The sequence below is a fragment of the Podospora pseudocomata genome (genome assembly GCF_035222375.1).
Source record: "Podospora pseudocomata strain CBS 415.72m chromosome 1 map unlocalized CBS415.72m_1, whole genome shotgun sequence".
Classification (NCBI taxonomy): domain Eukaryota; kingdom Fungi; phylum Ascomycota; class Sordariomycetes; order Sordariales; family Podosporaceae; genus Podospora; species Podospora pseudocomata.
Genome location: NW_026946363.1, coordinates 374244 through 392013, shown reverse-complemented (window position 1 = coordinate 392013; position 17770 = coordinate 374244). Strand labels below are relative to the sequence as shown.

The following is a 17770-nucleotide window of genomic DNA, read 5'->3' as shown; positions in this document are numbered from 1 at the left end:
GATTGGGGGCATGCGTTGCCATTTGTCGCAGCCCTCCGTGACTGCATGAGAGCCCAGTCGCCCAATTGCCCAATTGTTCCAGTGTCAGAACCTCAGGAGACATGCATTCTCTCCACACTCGAACTGGAGTCTGCAGGCAACCCCCCGCAAGACATCGACTGCTCCGTCTTGTCCGTCATGGCGTGCGAGCGGTCCGCATTGCTTCGGCCGGGGACTGCTGGAAAGGAGCTGCACCCGCTCGAGACCGGTCCTCGGCAGGGGATGCCATGGCCAAGCCCGATGTGATTGGCCATGTTACCGCCCGGGACGGTGACGGGTCAGCACCAGAAGAACAACCACGCAGCCAGTCACCACCTCTGCTTTGTCGCTGTTGAGATTGAGACACTGGGGTTTCCCAGAGAGCCTCTTGTTTCTGAAGTGACAGTCATGGATGTCTGGTCCCTGACTGCCGGGTCGTCACAGAGAAAGTTCGGACCCGGATCTTGAAGGGCCGCCTCACGGGCCTGGCTGCCCCGCACCACATCTTTCCGGTCTGCAATGGATTGGCGAACCGGATGGAAGCTGGCGTGCCATCCCGTACGGGTGCCCGAGACTTTCTGTGCGCCTCCCGAGAGCCTTGAGCAAAAACAGGACACGAGTCCCAGGCAAGGAAGAGCAGACAAGCCCATGTGAAAATGTAAAAAGTAGAAAAACCTACCGTTTCAGATCGATCTGTCAGCCTTTGAACAGCTCGGGGGGATTTCAGTACTTTCTCCACATATGCAGTACATTCCCACCTTGAGCCCACAGAAAACTCGAGCCTGCCTCGACACAGATGGGGAGTTGGAAGTAATTATTCATATAAAGAACCTGATATCTGTGTTGCTGTGCGATTGATATATCGGTTGATCGAAGCGGTGCTTGCCACAACCTGGAACAGGCCTCTCCAGACATCGAAGACTCTTTGGAAAGCCCGGAACAAGATCTTGATGCACGGTGCGAAATGTGGGTAAACGCCCCGCCCTTTTCAGTGAGGATTGCGGGGAAAACCCACTGGATTGGGCAGGTCCCCGGGTCTTAGATTCCCAAGCAGCACGCCTAGGGGGCGCACCTGACCAGGAACGGTGGCTTGCTTCCTGGGGGCGATGACGTTGAGCACGCAGCATGCTGTGGCTGGAGCAGCGACACCTCGGGATATTCACATGCCATTCTTTATGCGTCCAACAACAGCCATAACCGAAAGAACAAGAGAGACACGACATCCAATTCTAAGCGATCCTCTTCAACACAACGCTTGCTAACCCGATGTTTACTCCGGGACCGACGCACCTCGACAGCCCGACAACAAACACAAGTGTCTCTTTTACAGTTTAAACCAAAGCCACGTCCACCCGCCGTTTTATCCCCAAAACTCTACCTACGGCTCTCGGTTTCCGCCTCCTTACCAACCACTATCTTAGCTACACCACACCACAAATAAACAAACAACGACACGGTATATAAGAGTCCGAATGGAATAGAGCGCTTGAGCCCGGAGGCTCGGGAGGAATAACAAAACTACACGCCCCCCTCCCTTTTTCGGATCTCGTCGCGTGCAACAGACGACGACGACGACGGTCATGGCAGTCCAGTCAACCCTCCGGCACTCGGCCGCCGAGGAGGCCATTGCCACCTTTGTCGAAAAGTACGGCGAACTCATCCGCACAAAGCTGCGCAGCACGTCCAAAACAACGCGCCTGCTATGCACCCTCGCTCTCGCCACCTCCATCATCCTCGCTGGCGAGGGCACCCGTCGGAAGTGGAAACGCAAGCGTGAGGAGCGCGAGACAGGGAGGAAACTTGTGCGAACTAACTCTTGGCTACACAACAAGGACGGTTCTCGCACCATTTATGTTCCTTACAAGGATGGCACCTCCAAGGTTGTCATCTCGAGTACCAAGCCGCTCACCTTTGAGGCCCATCGCAGACTGTTCCTTAACCCACCTAGGGTATCTGGGTTGGGAGATGGCCACGTCCCGGCAGCACAAACCAAACCGGGTCTCAACCTCGCCTTCCTCCACCAGTTTCTCAGTCTCATGAGCATCATGATCCCCCGCTGGACAAGCAAAGAAGCAGGTCTCCTCGTCAGCCACGGCGCCTTCCTCATGTTGCGCACCTATCTCTCCCTGGTAGTCGCCCGCCTAGACGGTGAAATCGTCCGTGATCTCGTGGCAGGAAACGGGAAAGCCTTCCTCCTCGGTCTAGCCAAGTGGTGCGGTCTCGGTGGCTTTGCCTCTTACACCAACGCCATGATCAAGTATCTCGAATCCAAGGTCTCGATCGCCTTCCGCACCCGTCTCACCCGTTACATTCACGACCTGTACCTCAACGACAATCTAAACTACTACAAGCTCCACAACCTCGACGGAGGCGTCGGCCAGGGAGCAGATCAGTTCATTACCCAGGATCTCACACAGTTCTGCGCCGCTGCCGCAAACTTGTACTCTTCCCTTGGAAAACCGTTTGTTGACATCTGCGTGTTCAACTACCAGCTCTACCGCTCGCTCGGCCCGTTGGCGTTGACGGGTTTGTTGAGCAATTACTTTCTTACCGCCTCCATCCTCAGAAAGTTGTCTCCCCCCTTTGGCAAGCTCAAGGCTGTCGAGGGCAGGAAAGAGGGTGACTTTAGGAGCCTGCACGCGAGGTTGATCGCCAATGCGGAGGAGGTGGCGTTTTATGGCGGTGCCGAGATGGAGAAGACGTTCTTGAACAAAGAGTTCAAGAGTCTGAAGAATTGGATGGAGGGGATTTACATGCTCAAGATTAGGTACAACATCTTGGAGGATTTCATTCTCAAGTACAGCTGGAGTGCGTATGGCTACCTTTTGTCGTCACTGCCTGTTTTCCTGCCTGCTTGGGGTGGGCTTGGGGGGGCGACAGAGGTTGCCGGTGCGACTGCGGTTAAAGGAGGGAGGGAAAGGGAGAGGATGAAGGATTTTATTACGAATAAGAGGTTGATGTTGAGTCTAGCTGATGCAGGCGGGAGGATGATGTACAGCATCAAGGATCTGAGCGAGCTGGCTGGGTATACCAGTCGGGTGTACACGCTTATTTCTACTCTGCACAGGGCGCACGCGAATGCGTATTATGTCCGCGGGAGGGAGAACGAGCTGTACTCGCTGAGCGATGTGCAGGGGACCATCCAAAAGGGGTTTGATGGGGTGAGGTTGGAGAATGTGCCGATTGTGGCTCCCGGGTTGTGGCCTCAGGGCGGTGAGGAGTTGCTCGAGAGCTTGAGCTTGATTGTGAGGCGGGGGGATCACCTGCTGATTTCGGGGCCGAACGGGATTGGAAAGTCGGCTATTGCGAGGGTGATTGCGGGGTTGTGGCCGGTTTATCGGGGGTTGGTGTCTAGGCCGAAGAACAATGGGGAGGATGGGATCATGTTTTTGCCTCAGAGGCCGTATCTGAGCATCGGGACGCTGAGAGATCAGGTTATTTATCCTGACGGGGAGGCGGACATGAGGGAGAAGAGGAAGAATGAGTATGATCTCAAGAGGGCGCTTGAGCAGGCGAAGCTTGGGTATTTGCCTGATCGAGAGGGGGGGTGGGACACGAGGAAGGAGTGGAAGGATGTGTTGAGCGGTGGTGAGAAGCAGAGGTTGGCGATTGCGAGGTTGCTCTATCACGAGCCGCAGTATGCGTTTATCGATGAGGGGACGAGCGCGGTGAGCAGTGATGTGGAGGGGTTGTTGTATGAGACTTGCAAGGAGAAGGGTATCAGTAAGTTTTTTTTTTCTCTCCCCCGTTTTCCCTACCTACAACTAACATTTGTCCTTTTCCAGCCCTCATTACCATCTCCACCCGCGCTTCGCTTAAGAAATACCACACCTACAACCTTGTCCTCGGCCTCGGCGAGCGCGGAGACGAGTGGGAGGTCCAGCGCATCGGCACCGAACGCGAGAAGATGGCTGTCGAGAAGGAGCTTCACGATCTGAGGGAGAGGTTGGCTCAGGTGGAAAAGTGGAAGAAGAGACGAGAGGAGATTGAGACGGAGCTCAACAAGGTCTGGGTTGGTGGTCAGGAGGAGGAGCTGGGCGCGCCTGCTTATGTCGTCGGTGAGGAGCAGCAGAAGGAGGAGGAACAGGATCGGCAGACGGAGGCGGAGGAGACGCAGGATGAGTACCAGGAGGCGCAGAGCAGGGTTATGAGTGACGATGAGGGGGATGAGACGGAGACGGAGGAGCAGAGGACCGGGACGGAGGGGTCGGGGATTGTGGTTTAGCAAGGATTTTTCGTGTAACACTTTGTAGTAATGTTGAATGCGAATTGGATATTTGAGATATTGAAGGGGATAGATATTTATTTTGAATTTGTGTTTCCTTGTAAGCTGTTGTTAACGGATTGGTTCAGTGTCACGATAAGTGGTGGTCTCTTGTGGGACGCGTGATTTACAGCAAGCATACTTGAATCTGGGTTGAATGTCTACACAGCTATGCGCTTGAATTACCTATGACTAGGCTATGCGTCTGAACCCAGATGCCCGGTAGGCAGTTCAACTCCAGCCTGCCACTGCTGTATCATTCTGAGCTCTGGACCATGCTGAGGCAACTACTTTCACTTTTCAGATAGCTATCAGGCCTACCTGAAGTCATAAGCGAGCCACGGCTGTCACCGGCCCTCTTTCTGAGAGACCTTCTTCCTTTCTCGTAATTCAACCCCCTTCTGCAACATTCAACCAACTTCCCAAATACTAACGCCCTCTTCTTTCCGAACCAACCCCCCGGATACCTACAAACCTATCACGAGGTGTCCTTCTACAATCAAACGTGACAGGCCGTCATCCCCTTGACGTAATCATGCATCATCATCGGGATTTGTGCGCCCGCTCGCGTTTGTTCTGCAGGTGGTCATACCCTTATTATTTTTGCTCTACACCCCGGCGACTTCCTCGGTCATCAGTCTTTCTGTGAGACAAACCAAGAAAGGATGTGTACGTGTGCAAAATGATCTATATGTTGTGGAACCAAAGGGAGAAGGGGGGTGTTTGATGGATGGATGTATTTACCCGGCACTTTTTCAAACATCAAAGGCAGTGTAAGAGCCCCGCGCAATAAATAAAAAGAAAACAAGCTCTGCGGGTTGGGTGAGTGTTCCGTCATACGGCAGCTTTTTGGGGGGGCCGTTTTGTGTTCCTGGGCGGAGGTGGTAAGGACGGTGGCCTGAGGCCTATGTCGGCTCCATATGCCGAATTCAGCTACGGGATTCCAACCAGTGAGGATCAACAGGTTGACGTACGAGGAAAAAGAGTGTGTGTAGGGCTAATGCGAGCTGCATGTCCCACTGGTTCAGACAGATCAGGGGATGGGCCAAGGAAGAAGCGGCCACGCGGGAGGAATCGTTGGTTGACCCTTCCGCAAAGACGGGCCTACATTGCGAATCTAAGGGCCAAGGGTCCAAGAAGGGCGCGGGGGGGGCCAAATCGTCATCAGTCGAAGAGTATTGTAGAAAGTAACGATTGTCAAAGATATTCTGGACTCGCCATGAGCAGGAAAATCGAGAGCTGGTCCGATATCGTCAAGGTAATCTATTGCCAAGGGAAATAAAGAGAAATGAGTTCCCCGGGCGAGAGATTCCGTCTCCCGTGCCGTTGAGGAAGAAGGACGGGTAAACTCAACGCGGCGCAAGCGAACTGTCTGGAAGGCCACAATGTCTTAAATTCTACCCCACACTCCCGTTCTCCTGGGGACTGGCCGTCACTCCCGTTTTCTGTACGCGATGGTCAGCGTGGCATCCATGACCTTAAAACCCACCGAATATTATGGACGAATAGTAACCAAGCAAGGGACTCGATTCCGTCCCACCGGAGCCGGTCTGGGAAGCTTCTGGCGCTTCGACTTGCCTGTGGCCAACCTATATTGCAACCACACTGTCGGGCATGTAACGTCTGAAAGAAGCAGGGCGGCAGGTCGGTTCAGGACACTAGGAAGGGGCGCATCTTGTCGAGGGCCTCTTGTTCGCTTGATTGTGGTCATGCGCCGGTAGCTAAGCTTTGATGGCCTAGCTGTTGCACAGATTACTCGGCTTACGACCGATGGCCGCCACAAAGCTTGTTGTAGTGTAAACAGTCTTGTAAGTGTGTGAGGTGAGAAGTGTGAAGGAGAAGTTTATTTTGAGGATATTCAGCATGGCAGTACCTTAGTGGATCGTGGCAAACCTCACTTTATCCGCTAGGGCGGGCACTAGGAAGAACGGCAGTCCAGCTGCTTGCAGGCTCCATTCGAGTTGACAGCTAGAATTGGCGGACGTCAAGACTTTACATAAAAACCGTTGACGAACCCCAGAGCTGCCGGGACTCGGAAGACTCGACAAGACGACGGAAACAGGAAGATGCTGAGCTCGGTTACCACTCAACAGACTACCCGAGGTGCATATGGGGCATTGCTATGGCGTTCTTTGTAATTCTGCCGACTGTGTTGTTGATCACCATCTGCCGCGGAGTGCCACTCTCATCACCTACTAGAGCTGGGTGGTTGATGACCCAACAATTCCTGGGCAGAAAGTGAAAGCGTGACGATGACGGCGGCGTTGAGAGGTGGAAAATGTAGGCTGTGGAGTGGTGTGAGTGAGGGGAGTCCCGGCGGACCTTTGAACCTCTGTGGAGGGGCTCCATTGTGGCCCCACCCCCGCCGAGCACTCAACTACTTCTGGAATCGAACCGGATCCTCTGGGTTGCAGTCGGGTACTTGGCAATAATCCCACTGTGGTGTAAGGGTGGAAAGTACATACAGGAACCTGTCCATCCAGGTTGAGCTGCATGTCCCAAGGCGCCTCAACGTCCACTGCTCCTTCTCTCGACATCTCCTCTGCCGTAGCTCCTGGCTTCTGTCCACACCCTAGCTGTCCAGACCTCCGTCCGACGGATGTTTCGAAAGCTCAGCCCTTCTTTGGCCCCAATTGTCATTATCGATAAGCCACCGTCCAAGGGTCGCAGCGCCGAGAGCTAGCTTACCTTGTTGATTGCATCAAGCATCTTGATGCTGCGCATCTTTCTTCCGAGTATCCGTATCCACCCTTAATCTACCCAGACGCGAGAGATCAAAGAGGAACATATCGAATACCGCATACCGCATACACATATTCGGATCACACGAGCAAGAACGCGCTGCGGCATTGACCCGATCTTGCGACTCCAAAGCCATTGCGCAACCCCTACGCGCATACGCCATCCGTCTTCCGAGCGTTCCCGTCGAGCTTTGCTCTAGTCCGTTCCATAGCTCCTGCATATATCAGACTCGTCAACACACATTCGGTTGATCCTACTACCAGCCCCGTCCTCACGACGACGGCTCTGCGGCGGTCGAATAACGACCGACCCTCCCCGCCTGACAAGTGACGCGCCGCCGGGTTAGCATTTTTCGGCGCTCACAATGGCGGGGTTCTTCCAGAAACTTAAGGGTGCCGGCACTGTATGTACACCTGTGATTAAATGTTCCGAGCGCGGGTGTTTGTTTAGGCTCGCTGCTGCGTGAAACCCGATGCTCAATGTCGGTGGTCTTCTACCTAGGTTACTAACACTGGCCCTAGGCAAACTCCAAGTCTGACAGCACCACATCGTCAAAGGGAAAGGGCAAAGAAAAGGATGATCCCGCGCTGGACTTGACCCCGGTGGAAAGGCTTCTCCAGAATGCCGGAGCAATTAGGCCAGATGGAAGTGACAAGTTCTTTGGGTTGGAAAATGTGAGGCTTGCTTCATACGAGTTAAAAATCCATGTCGTGAAGCTAACAACTGTGACTTGTTGTAGTTTGGAAACACATGGTATGCCCAGGTTGGGAGACGGGATTCTGCAGACAACGACTAACCCTCCCGTTCAACAGCTACTGCAACTCAATACTACAGGCACTCTACTATTCCGAGCCTTTTCGAGAAAATGTCCTCAACTATCCTTCACTCCCCCCGAACAACGGCCTTAACGGCGCATCCAAGAAGGTTAACGTGACAATACGAGAACCGGTACAGCCTAATCCAAAAGACCCAAAGGGTAAAGCACTCTCGGCGCAAGCAAAACAGCGCCAGGTGTTGGGAGGCGGGCAGCTTGCGCCCGGTGGCGTCACACCTGTGCGTCCCGAGGACAGGCCGGATGCGCCCGAGTATAAGAAGAAGCAGGCCATGATCAAGGGTCCAGTGCTGGAGCTTGCGCAGGAGAATCCGGATACATACGGCATGCAGGAATGCACATTCACCGGCCTCAAGGATATATTCACGGCCCTTATCGAGAGCCAGTCTCGTACCGGTGTTTTAAGCCCCCAGCGGTTTCTGGAAATTTTCAAGCGGGACAATGAGATGTTCCGAAACTCTATGCACCAGGACGCCCACGAATTTTATGGCCTAATCCTGAATGATGTTATCGCCAACGTCGAGGCAAACGCTAAGCGCATGCTGGTGGAGCAAGCAGAAGGGAGCGGCAAAGACGGCCCACTACCCTCACCAGACACCGCATCAGTACACAACAGCAACGCAATCGATTCAAGAACTCCAGCGGCCGGGTGGGTGCACGACATATTTGAAGGCGTTTTGACATCCGAGACCAGATGCTTGACCTGCGAGGCAGCCTCGCAACGAGACGAGACATTCCTGGATCTATCCATTGATCTCGAGGAACACTCATCAGTAACGTCATGCCTACAGAAGTTCTCCGCTGAGGAAATGCTGTGTGAACGTAACAAGTTCCACTGTGACCATTGTGGTGGCTTGCAAGAGGCTGAGAAGCGGATGAAGGTCAAGAAGTTACCAAAGGTGCTGGCATTGCATCTGAAAAGATTCAAGTATACAGAGGACTACAGCCGGTTACAGAAGCTCTTCCACCGGATAGTATACCCTTATCATATCCGTATGTTCAACACTACAGATGACGCCGAAGACCAGGATCGGCTGTATGAGTTATACGCGGTTGTTATCCACATCGGCGGTAATGCTTATCACGGTCACTATGTGTCGGTTATCAAAACCAAGGATCGGGGTTGGCTTCTGTTTGATGACGAAATGGTTGAACCGGTGGACAAGCACTTTGTCAAGAACTTTTTCGGCGACAAACCAGGAATGGCATGTGCCTATGTATTGTTTTACCAAGAGACCACGTGGGAGAAGGTACGGGAAGAGATGGATGCCGAAGGGTTGGATCAAGTGCGGGAAGCAAGTGAAGCGGCAGATCTCGCAGCAACCACAGTGACGGCCGAACAGACCAACGGCACACACCCGCCACCACTGACGAGACTGAGCACCCAACCGTTACCAACTCTGGAGGAAAACGAGACGCTGGCCACGTTGGAGCAGACAAAGTCGGCACCACTCGACAGTATAAGCCCAGTGTCTGTACTGGCCTCGCCAGTAAAACAACCAGCCGGACCAGAAGGCTATGGCCACCCCTTAGTCGCCGCCCCACCACCGGGATCAGCAGTCATGACCAAAGCCGACGAGGCAGCAACCGTACCGGCCAAGTCAAAGGAGGAAATCAAAAAGGAGCAAAAGATGCAAGAAAAGGCTGAGAAGGCCCGAAAAGCAGCTGAAAAAGCAGCCGAAAAGGAGGCAGCTAAACTCGCCGCCAAGGAGAGACTGCTCGACAAATCCCGCGATTCTACAACAGAAGACGAGGAAGAAAAGCGCCGGAAGAAGGACGCCACAACAGCCGGGTCTGACTCATTTGCTGCTGTGGACAGCCCCTCTGTTGAGAAAGACAGCAACAACAAGTTCACCCCAGCGGGGTTCTTTAACCGGGCAGGTCGGAACAGCAAGACGATGACACGGAAGAGTCTTGCGTTTCTCAAGACTGGGGACAAGGACAAGGAGAAGGACAAGAACAATGCCGATAAAGCGGATAGGAGTGACAGGAGCGATAAGACGGAGAGCAGGGCTAGTACTGCTGCTGGGGAGTCATCGAGTAATGGTGGCCATGATGCTGTGCTGCCTCCTGTACCGGCTTTGCCTTATCTGAATGGTGTTAGGAGCAATGGGACTGCGGGACAAAACGGGCATTCTTTCTCTTCTTCTCCTGGGGTTGGGCCCTCACGGTCGGACACGGCGCCGCCCGAGTTGTTTGGGGGGAGTCCAACGAAGGACAGGGACGGTCACAAACCGGCTTTGATGGAGAGGTTTACGTTTGGGTTGGGGAAGAAGAAGAGCGGGAAGTTTTTGGGGTTGTCTTAGAGAGGCGGCTTCGAGGACGGACATGGGGATGGCAACAGCAGGGGGTGTTGTTGGAGGGGAGGGTGTTGTGATGAGTAGTGTGGGATCGAAAAGCATGGGACAATAGTTAATTGTTAATGATTGTTTTCATGGGTGTGGGGGGAGGGTGTATACCAATATTCTGTGTTTCAAAAGAGGTTGGTTAGCTGGGCAAAAAGAAGGGGAACGGTTTATAAGAGTAGCGAAGAGTCATGCTTGGTATCATTATTCTTTGGCAAGACATTTTATAAGAAAGGGGGGAGGACGATAGGTAGCTGGTTTTTTTTTTTTTTTTCTTTTTTTTTTATTATTTGCTTCTGGGCTCCAAGCTCCTTGTTGTTCTTGTTGTTGGAATACGTGGGTTTTCTTGTTCGAATTATTTGGTTTTTCTCTTATGGGGTTTCAGCGAATGGCTGGGTTGTAGATAAAAAAAGTAGTCTACTTCTTTGCAGATATTTATTTACACAGGTTTTTGAACCCCAGAGTTGATTTGGCTTTTTTGGGGTTGTTGTTGTTTGCATGCAGAGAGTTACATGAATACCTACGTACCTACCTAGGGAGGGGATGTTGTGGTGACAACAACAGCTCTTGACAGAGGCAAGGGCCATGTGAAACTACTTACCACCAGCATATCATCTTGACCAGCACGATCAAATAAACCTTTTTCGGTCTACTTGCGTAGGTTGAGTGGTAATTCCCCGACCTATTCTTGCCTATACATTAATGGCAAAGATTGTGTGATTCATGGGTGGCTCGCTTGATGTGGACTGTGGCGGAATATTTTGTGTGGTATTACGTCTGCTTTTTGTAAGTATTTCCAGGTATAGCTTATTTGGAGGAACATGGATGTAGTGCTTTTTGGGTGGGGAGGTTATGGGGTCCAAACTTGATTTAAGGGGGCTCAAATGTAGGTAGCCAAGGGTGGTGAAGGATTGAGGGGAAGCATGCCATTTGGAGTTGTCTCGACATTAGTTTTACTTCTGTTATTTGTAGAATTCGAGTGCGGGTTGGATTACTGGCGACATGTTTTACATGGCGTGATATCAAGACTATGGGCCGGACTTGTGGGGGGTTCTCTTGAGTGGTGTTGGTCGTGTTCATGATGAAGTTTGAACTACTTGTGAGGAGTGAAGTGGAAGAGATTTTTTTTACATGATACACCTGGTCGAAGTATACTATCTCCTGACAGATAACTCGTGCAAGTATGAATACAATTGCGTCTTGTAGATGTGTGGATATATGGGTGTTATGCTTGAGGTTGGAACAGATAAACACGTGATCCACAAACAAGGTCAAAACAAACTCCAAGTTGGATGAGGATTCCCTTCCAATCAGAAGGAGATTACTTCTCTAGGATAGCTCCTTCGCGTGGTACTGCCCAGGTAGGAATAGCCACGGGCTGTGGATCTGACGCTGAGGGTGAGCGGGACACGGGAAGGGAGCTAATGCATTTGGAGGTGCTGTTTTTAGTTACAGAACTGTGGACAAGGCGGACGAGGCGAGGCTGCGGTGGATGACGGTAGCATGTACCTTGCCTGGTGGCCGTTGGAGTGTTTCTTGGCGGATGTAGTGGTGGTAATAGGAGGTACGGATGACATGTACCTGGGGAAGGGGTAGACATGACGACTGTTCTTTGGCTTAGTCGGTGAGAAAAAGCTGCTCTCTTGTCATGATAGTATGCTGAGACGTCATGAGAGAACTCTGGGAAACTCAAAGGAGAGGTGCAAGAGTATAGAGAATTCAATCTGGGAACAAGAAGGCTGAGCCCATATGAGAAGCTTGAGTTGGAGAAGCATGTGGGGAGGGTGACAAGACAGTTGCAATAACGGTGTTATCCCACATGGTTCCCATTGGACAGACATTGTGGTTGCTGTTTGGTTGGCTCTTCCGGTGCCCCTTCCGGCGGCCTGGATGACGAGAGGACCTATCTGCTAAGAACAAGCCTCGCCTGCTGTGGTGTCTTTCAGAGATTGGATTTGCTGAGAAACTTCCTCTTAGATGTAAGTTGTTCTGAACCCACGACGAGCAGGAAGTGTGCCCTGAGTCTGGTGATGGAACTGAGAGGCTCAAAAAGAAGCATGATGACAGGCAGCCAGTGGTTGGATGGGTACTGGTTGGGGTCCAATAGGGCAGAAGCTGATGTCTCATTTGGACACGACAGGCTGACAACCACGTGGACCATCAAGGTTCTTGCCCAGCGACCACTTCAGCCTCGCTATTCTTCCGTCTTTTTCTCTCATCAGATGATTCAGCATGGTTTTCTGACAATGGCAAAACTGATGTTGCAACACAGCTCCAGCAGACTAACAACTTCATCCGGAAATATTGCCCGGCAGAACATGGCACCTGCCTGTCTTTTGCAGTCAGATGACAGAGATCCGTACCTTAGCCAAACTGTTCTCTTCTTCAGCAGCACCGGCATACCTACTTCCAGGGTGTGGTGCAACAAGGTTCCCGAGACAACGGCAGCCTTGCGCGGTTGAGTGAGGCCGGCGGCGAGATAGGAGGTTCATGGTGGATATCTCGCCTTTTTGCTGCTAATTATCCGGTTGGCTTTGGCGGGGCCTTCTTCAGGCTAAATGAGGAACATGCACCGGGTTACCGGGTCAAGTCGAACATCTCGGTTTCCACAGCTCTAGTGGGACATGCCCTGCATCAAACTTGCAAAGCAGAGAAACCCCTCCGCCACGTCCGCCCGGAGCCATTTGCCTGCGTTCCATCCGGATGGTATCATGGTACCAGGTGTGAGCGTCTTCAGATCTGGACCAATATGGCAGTTAAGCCGCCCCCCAAAAGAGACCTCACGATATCCCTTTTTGGCGTCACTGGTTCTGAAAAGGGTCCTTTCAATATCACGAGAATATCTCCAAAGTGAGCCTCAAAGGGCCAACAAAACAGAGCCGGTACTGGGTACCTACAGGATGCCATGCCATGTATGTGCGAGGCTAATGGATACTCCACACACCCCTCGAAGAGTCCACTGCTTCTCCAACAAAAAAGGAGATGCCCGTTTCAACCGCACAAATGGGCTCTCACCACTCGGGTCCACAGCTTCGAGCTCCGTGTCAGTGGACAATGGCAGACGGGCTGCTGCCCATTACCCACGCCAATCAAGCAGGCAAGGTCGGGAAGGTAGCCGCCTCACGCATCTCGACATCTAGCTGCCGGCCAGTAGAATCACGCGCTTTTTCCATGCCAGCCGAGATCATCGAGGTCTTGGTCATGCGACTGTCGCATTCAAGCACCGCAGAGAGGCCGCAGGTGAGGGGGTCCCTGGTGTTCTAGCTTGTGCTCCCGCGCTGTATGACGATGCGGGCGGGTCTTGGAATTGGGACACGGGAGAGGGGGAGGAGGTGGGCGGGATGGAATGACCCTGCTCGACGGCACATCATCTAGATGAAGCGTAACTCGGCGCAGAGCCCAAAGGTGGACACAATGGGTGGGAGGGCACCTTCCCCTCCGGCTCGAAAGCTTAGTATGGAGACGGCCAGCCGGTATAAGTAGTCCCATGGGAGCACCTCGACGCCCTCATGACGTTCCAGCTGATCTTTCCTCACATTCCCATCCATCTCTCTTCCATCCCACCGTGTGAGTGAACCCCCACCATCACCGCGAGACTCCGAGGACGAAGCACTGACAGCTCATCCCGCACATCAGACAAAAAACACCGTCACAATGGCCCCCGTCATCAAGCTCAACAGCGGCTACGACATGCCCCAGGTGGGCTTCGGTCTCTGGAAGGTCGACAACGCCATCGCCGCTGATGTCGTTTACAATGCCATCAAGGCCGGTTACCGTCTCTTCGATGGCGCCTGCGGTAAGCTGAGACCTCACCCCTTCATTCTGTTGCACAGCCAACACCACACCTCGGATACCGGATTCGCACTTTCTGGTTGTACCTCACTTCTCAAGAGCTCATGGAGGGGTGTTGCTCGAAAGTGAGGGGCACGAGGAACAGTTGTTCAGATTATTGCTACCCCGCCCCCTCCATGCTTGCCCTTGCCCCCACCAAGGCACAAGCATGGGGGGTGGGGATAGACGCCTTATCGGTGATCGGGCCATTGTTTGCCGTGGTGCTAGGAACACAAGCTGACAGAGATAAATCAGACTATGGCAACGAGGTTGAGTGCGGCAAGGGTGTTGCCCGTGCCATCTCGGAGGGTATTGTGAAGCGTGAGGACCTCTTCATCGTCTCCAAGCTCTGGAACACCTTCCACGACGGTGAGCGCGTCCAGCCCATCGTCAAGAAGCAGCTCGCCGACTGGGGCGTCGACTACTTCGACCTCTACCTCATTCACTTCCCCGTCGCCCTTGAGTATGTCGACCCCTCCGTTCGCTACCCTCCCGGCTGGCACTACGAGGGCGATGAGATTCGCCCCAGCAAGGCCACCATCCAGGAGACCTGGACCGCCATGGAGAGCCTCGTCGATGCCGGCCTCGCCCGCAGCATTGGTATCTCCAACTTCCAGTCCCAGCTGATCTACGACCTCCTCCGCTACGCCAAGATCCGCCCTGCCACCCTCCAGATCGAGCACCACCCCTACCTCACCCAGGAGGAGCTCCTCAAGCTTGCCAAGCGTGAGGGCATCACCGTCACTGCCTACAGCTCTTTCGGCCCTGCCTCTTTCCTTGAGTTCAACATGCAGCACGCCGTCAAGCTCCAGCCCCTCATGGAGGACGACACCATCAAGGCCATCGCCGCCAAGTACAACCGCCCTGCTTCCCAGGTCCTTCTCCGCTGGGCCACCCAGCGCGGTCTTGCCGTCATCCCCAAGTCCAGCAGACAGGAGACCATGGTTTCCAACCTCCAGAACACCGACTTCGATCTCTCCGAGGAGGACATTGCCACCATCTCTGGCTTCAACCGCGGCATCCGCTTCAACCAGCCCTCCAACGTGAGTCTACTCTTTGCGAACGCTAACCCTTGTGACACAAGGCTAACTCATCTTGATAGTACTTCCCCACTGAGCTCCTCTGGATCTTTGGCTAAATTGCTAACCCGAGCAATCCAAAAATAAAACAACAAAATACCCCCTTTACCCGAGCCGATCTGACCATCATCTCAGCCATGTCGTCGCACATGGTTGAGATTTAACCTCCCTTTTCTGATATGGAAGAAGAAGGGAGGTTGACTGGCACCATCTCAGCCGGTCAACTTGTCACGAAGGAATGAAAACAAATAATGCCCCCCACCCAACCCAACAACACACACATACCCCTGGAAAGAAAAAGGAGGAATGGAAGAAAGACAGGAGGACAGGATACGTAGCCTTTTGAAGAATACGTGTACTTATGGGAAAGGATAGCTCTTTTGCATAGAGAATAAGAGAGTACAATATCCAACTTTTTTTCATGATTGATGGCTGCTCTTGAATGTGAATGTATATGACTTGTGTGAACACTCGACTTGATGGTGCTGGTCTACATTGACACAAGGGCTAGTTTGAAACCGTCATCCAAAAAGGGACCATAATAAACCATTGCTCCCCCTCCTTGATAAACATGTTCATTTCTCTATTGTTTTTGCCTTTCCCATACAGATTTTGCCTTTGATTCCCTACGTAGCAGGTTGCTCACAGCCACCTACCCACGCTAATAATCCATTTCCCAAAAAATCGACAAAGGGTTGGGGAGGGGGGGGGGCAGACATAAAAATCAAAACAAAGTAATGCATAATACCTTCTTGACACATGAAAAAGGAATCAAAAAATATATGATTGTTCTCCCGGCCTTCTTAGCCGTCCTCCAAAAAAGGAGCCTCTAAGCTCAAAAGATGGGAAACCAAAAAACGCCACCTGCAATGCTATTGACAATACAACAAAAAAGAAATGGTATAAAAGACAGGGGAATACATGAGTTTTCCCGCAAAAGGCGGGGGAGAAAAAATCAAAATGCCACCGGGGCTGAGCCATTTCTACTTTCAGGAACACCAAAAAAAAGAAACTACAGGCTCATGCTGGTTACGTTGTTCGTACAAACGCTACACACCTTGTTAGCTCTACATCCAGGCAAGATGGTATAACAAAACAAAACTTACTAGCATCAATCTGCCTCACCTGCGGCAGCGCGAGCCGGACCTTGTTCCTATAGACCGCCGGCCCCCTCAGCTGCAGCGGGTTCCCCTCAAAGTACACCGTCGTCAGCTCCTTCTTGTCCCCAAGCTCCTTTTCCACCTCGTTGATGTCCCCGATCTGGTTGTAGCTCGCCCAGAGCTCCTCCAAGTCCTTTAGCGGCCCCAGCCCTTTCAACGACTTGATTTGGTTGTTGGAGATTTCGAGGATGCGCAAAGCCGTGTTGTTCTCGATCCCGGCGAGGGACTCGAGCGCGTTGTGCGAGATGTAGAGTTCCTCCAGCTGGGGGACTTCCTTCAGGGGGGACAAGTCCCTGATGCGATTGGATTGGATGGATAGGAGGCGCAGCGAGGAAAGGCCCGAGAGGCCGTTGAGGGTGGTGATTTTGTTTTTGGCTACCCAGAGCTCTTCCAGCGCGGTGAGGTGCGAGATGTTTGTGATTTCGCGGATGCGGTTGGAGCCGAGTTCGAGGTTACGGAGCTTGGTCAGGTTTTCGAGGCCGTCGATTTTGGAGATTTTGTTGGAGACGAAGAAGATGTCGGTGAGGTTTGTAAGGTGGGAGATGTGCTTGATGTGCTTGATCTTGTTGAAGGAGAGGTCAAGAGACGTCAGATTGGTGAGGTCCTCGAGGCCACGGCCGATGTGGGAGATGAGGTTGTCGTAGAGGTCGAGTTCCTGGAGGGTGGAGGCTATGCCGGAGAGGCCTTCGATGTCTTGGATGAGGTTTTGGCGGAGGCAGATGCGGACGACTTTTTGGAAGCGCGCGAGGCGGAGGGCGGAGATAGACTGAATACGGGAGTGGGTGCAAATGATCTCATCGGTTTGGGGGTCTTCGTCGTCGAGGAGGTCTAGGATGGGAGGTTAGCTGGGGGATTGCTGGCATAGTTTTGGAGGAAGGAACTTGCCCTCGTCAGCGGGGACCTCCTCTCCTATTACCACATTGTCGTCATCAGAGTACTCGGGGTCTGAGAGAGCTTCGGGGTTCGCGAGGGTGGCAGTTTTAGTGACACGCAGCTTGCCGTCCCAGCCCTTGCTATTCTTAAGCCCGGGACTAGTTTCGCCGTCGTGTCGCGGAGAGGGGTTGTCGTCAACCAGCTCGATGTGGTGGCCAGGCGACCGGGGCGCTTCCTCTGAAAGGTCTACGGAAGCAGGCATGGTTGATGTTTGTGTTTTGTGATGTGTTGCGATTCAGAATCAAGCAGATGAGGCAGAAATAGGCGCAGACGTTCAGCCTAGCGAGACCCAGGCTGGTTTATATTGGACAGCGGCTGTGGGCAAAGACGTGGTAGAAAATTGAGGTCACCGGTCGACCAACTGCCAGCCGGCCTTCAAAGAGGGGCGCCCATGCTTATCATCACCTCATATCGGTTGCTGTCAGCCACCCGAAATGCACTAAGCCGGGAAGTCAGCGCGGGGCTTAGCGGTGATCGTTAGGTAAGCCGGTCCCGCTGTCAATATCCAACGTCCCGGTACCAGCGTCAACCATTCGATCATATTTCCCATCAGACGAAAAGCATAA

At 52.9% G+C, this 17770-nt stretch overlaps 6 protein-coding genes across 6 annotated transcripts; 3 read left to right on the top strand and 3 right to left on the bottom strand.

Moving 5' to 3' along the window:
- Positions 1-764: 764 nt before the first annotated feature.
- PXA1 (ATP-binding cassette long-chain fatty acid transporter pxa1) lies at positions 765-4330 on the top strand. The gene is made up of 2 exons (XM_062884779.1): positions 765-3741; positions 3804-4330. Exons 1-2 carry the CDS (start codon positions 1599-1601, stop codon positions 4241-4243), a joined length of 2583 nt encoding a protein of 860 aa, XP_062747677.1. The 5' UTR covers positions 765-1598; the 3' UTR covers positions 4244-4330.
- Positions 4331-5037: 707 nt separating this feature from the next.
- Positions 5038-5295, bottom strand: QC762_103855 (uncharacterized protein; the record flags this gene model as incomplete). The annotated part of the gene is made up of 2 exons (XM_062884778.1): positions 5038-5187; positions 5257-5295. 2 exons carry the CDS (start codon positions 5293-5295, stop codon positions 5038-5040), a joined length of 189 nt encoding a protein of 62 aa, XP_062747676.1.
- Positions 5296-5777: 482 nt separating this feature from the next.
- Positions 5778-5993, bottom strand: QC762_103853 (uncharacterized protein; the record flags this gene model as incomplete). The annotated part of the gene is made up of 1 exon (XM_062884777.1): positions 5778-5993. The coding sequence occupies one exon, from the start codon at positions 5991-5993 to the stop codon at positions 5778-5780; it is 216 nt and encodes a 71-aa protein (XP_062747675.1).
- A 721-nt stretch (positions 5994-6714) lies between these two features.
- On the top strand, positions 6715-10162 carry QC762_103850 (uncharacterized protein; the record flags this gene model as incomplete). The annotated part of the gene is made up of 4 exons (XM_062884776.1): positions 6715-7427; positions 7546-7698; positions 7764-7777; positions 7837-10162. The coding sequence occupies exons 1-4, from the start codon at positions 7389-7391 to the stop codon at positions 10160-10162; spliced, it is 2532 nt and encodes an 843-aa protein (XP_062747674.1). The 5' UTR covers positions 6715-7388.
- A 3409-nt stretch (positions 10163-13571) lies between these two features.
- Positions 13572-15524, top strand: xyl1 (D-xylose reductase). Its single transcript, XM_062884775.1, has 3 exons — positions 13572-13997; positions 14288-15075; positions 15135-15524. The coding sequence occupies exons 1-3, from the start codon at positions 13856-13858 to the stop codon at positions 15168-15170; spliced, it is 966 nt and encodes a 321-aa protein (XP_062747673.1). The 5' UTR covers positions 13572-13855; the 3' UTR covers positions 15171-15524.
- A 616-nt stretch (positions 15525-16140) lies between these two features.
- On the bottom strand, positions 16141-17406 carry sds22 (protein phosphatase regulatory subunit Sds22; the record flags this gene model as incomplete). Its single annotated transcript, XM_062884774.1, has 2 exons — positions 16141-17099; positions 17157-17406. The coding sequence occupies 2 exons, from the start codon at positions 17404-17406 to the stop codon at positions 16141-16143; spliced, it is 1209 nt and encodes a 402-aa protein (XP_062747672.1).
- Between the last annotated feature and the right edge of the window lie 364 nt (positions 17407-17770).

Bases quoted from the DNA above. Each gene is read 5' to 3' on its own strand.
- xyl1 (XM_062884775.1), top strand. From the start codon at position 13,856: ATGGCCCCCGTCATCAAGCTCAACAGCGGCTACGACATGCCCCAGGTG. The intron at 13,998-14,287 runs GTAAGCTGAGAC...GAGATAAATCAG, and splicing joins TCTCTTCGATGGCGCCTGCG to ACTATGGCAACGAGGTTGAG. The intron at 15,076-15,134 runs GTGAGTCTACTC...TCATCTTGATAG, and splicing joins GCTTCAACCAGCCCTCCAAC to TACTTCCCCACTGAGCTCCT.
- PXA1 (XM_062884779.1), top strand. From the start codon at position 1,599: ATGGCAGTCCAGTCAACCCTCCGGCACTCGGCCGCCGAGGAGGCCATT. The intron at 3,742-3,803 runs GTAAGTTTTTTT...GTCCTTTTCCAG, and splicing joins TTGCAAGGAGAAGGGTATCA to CCCTCATTACCATCTCCACC.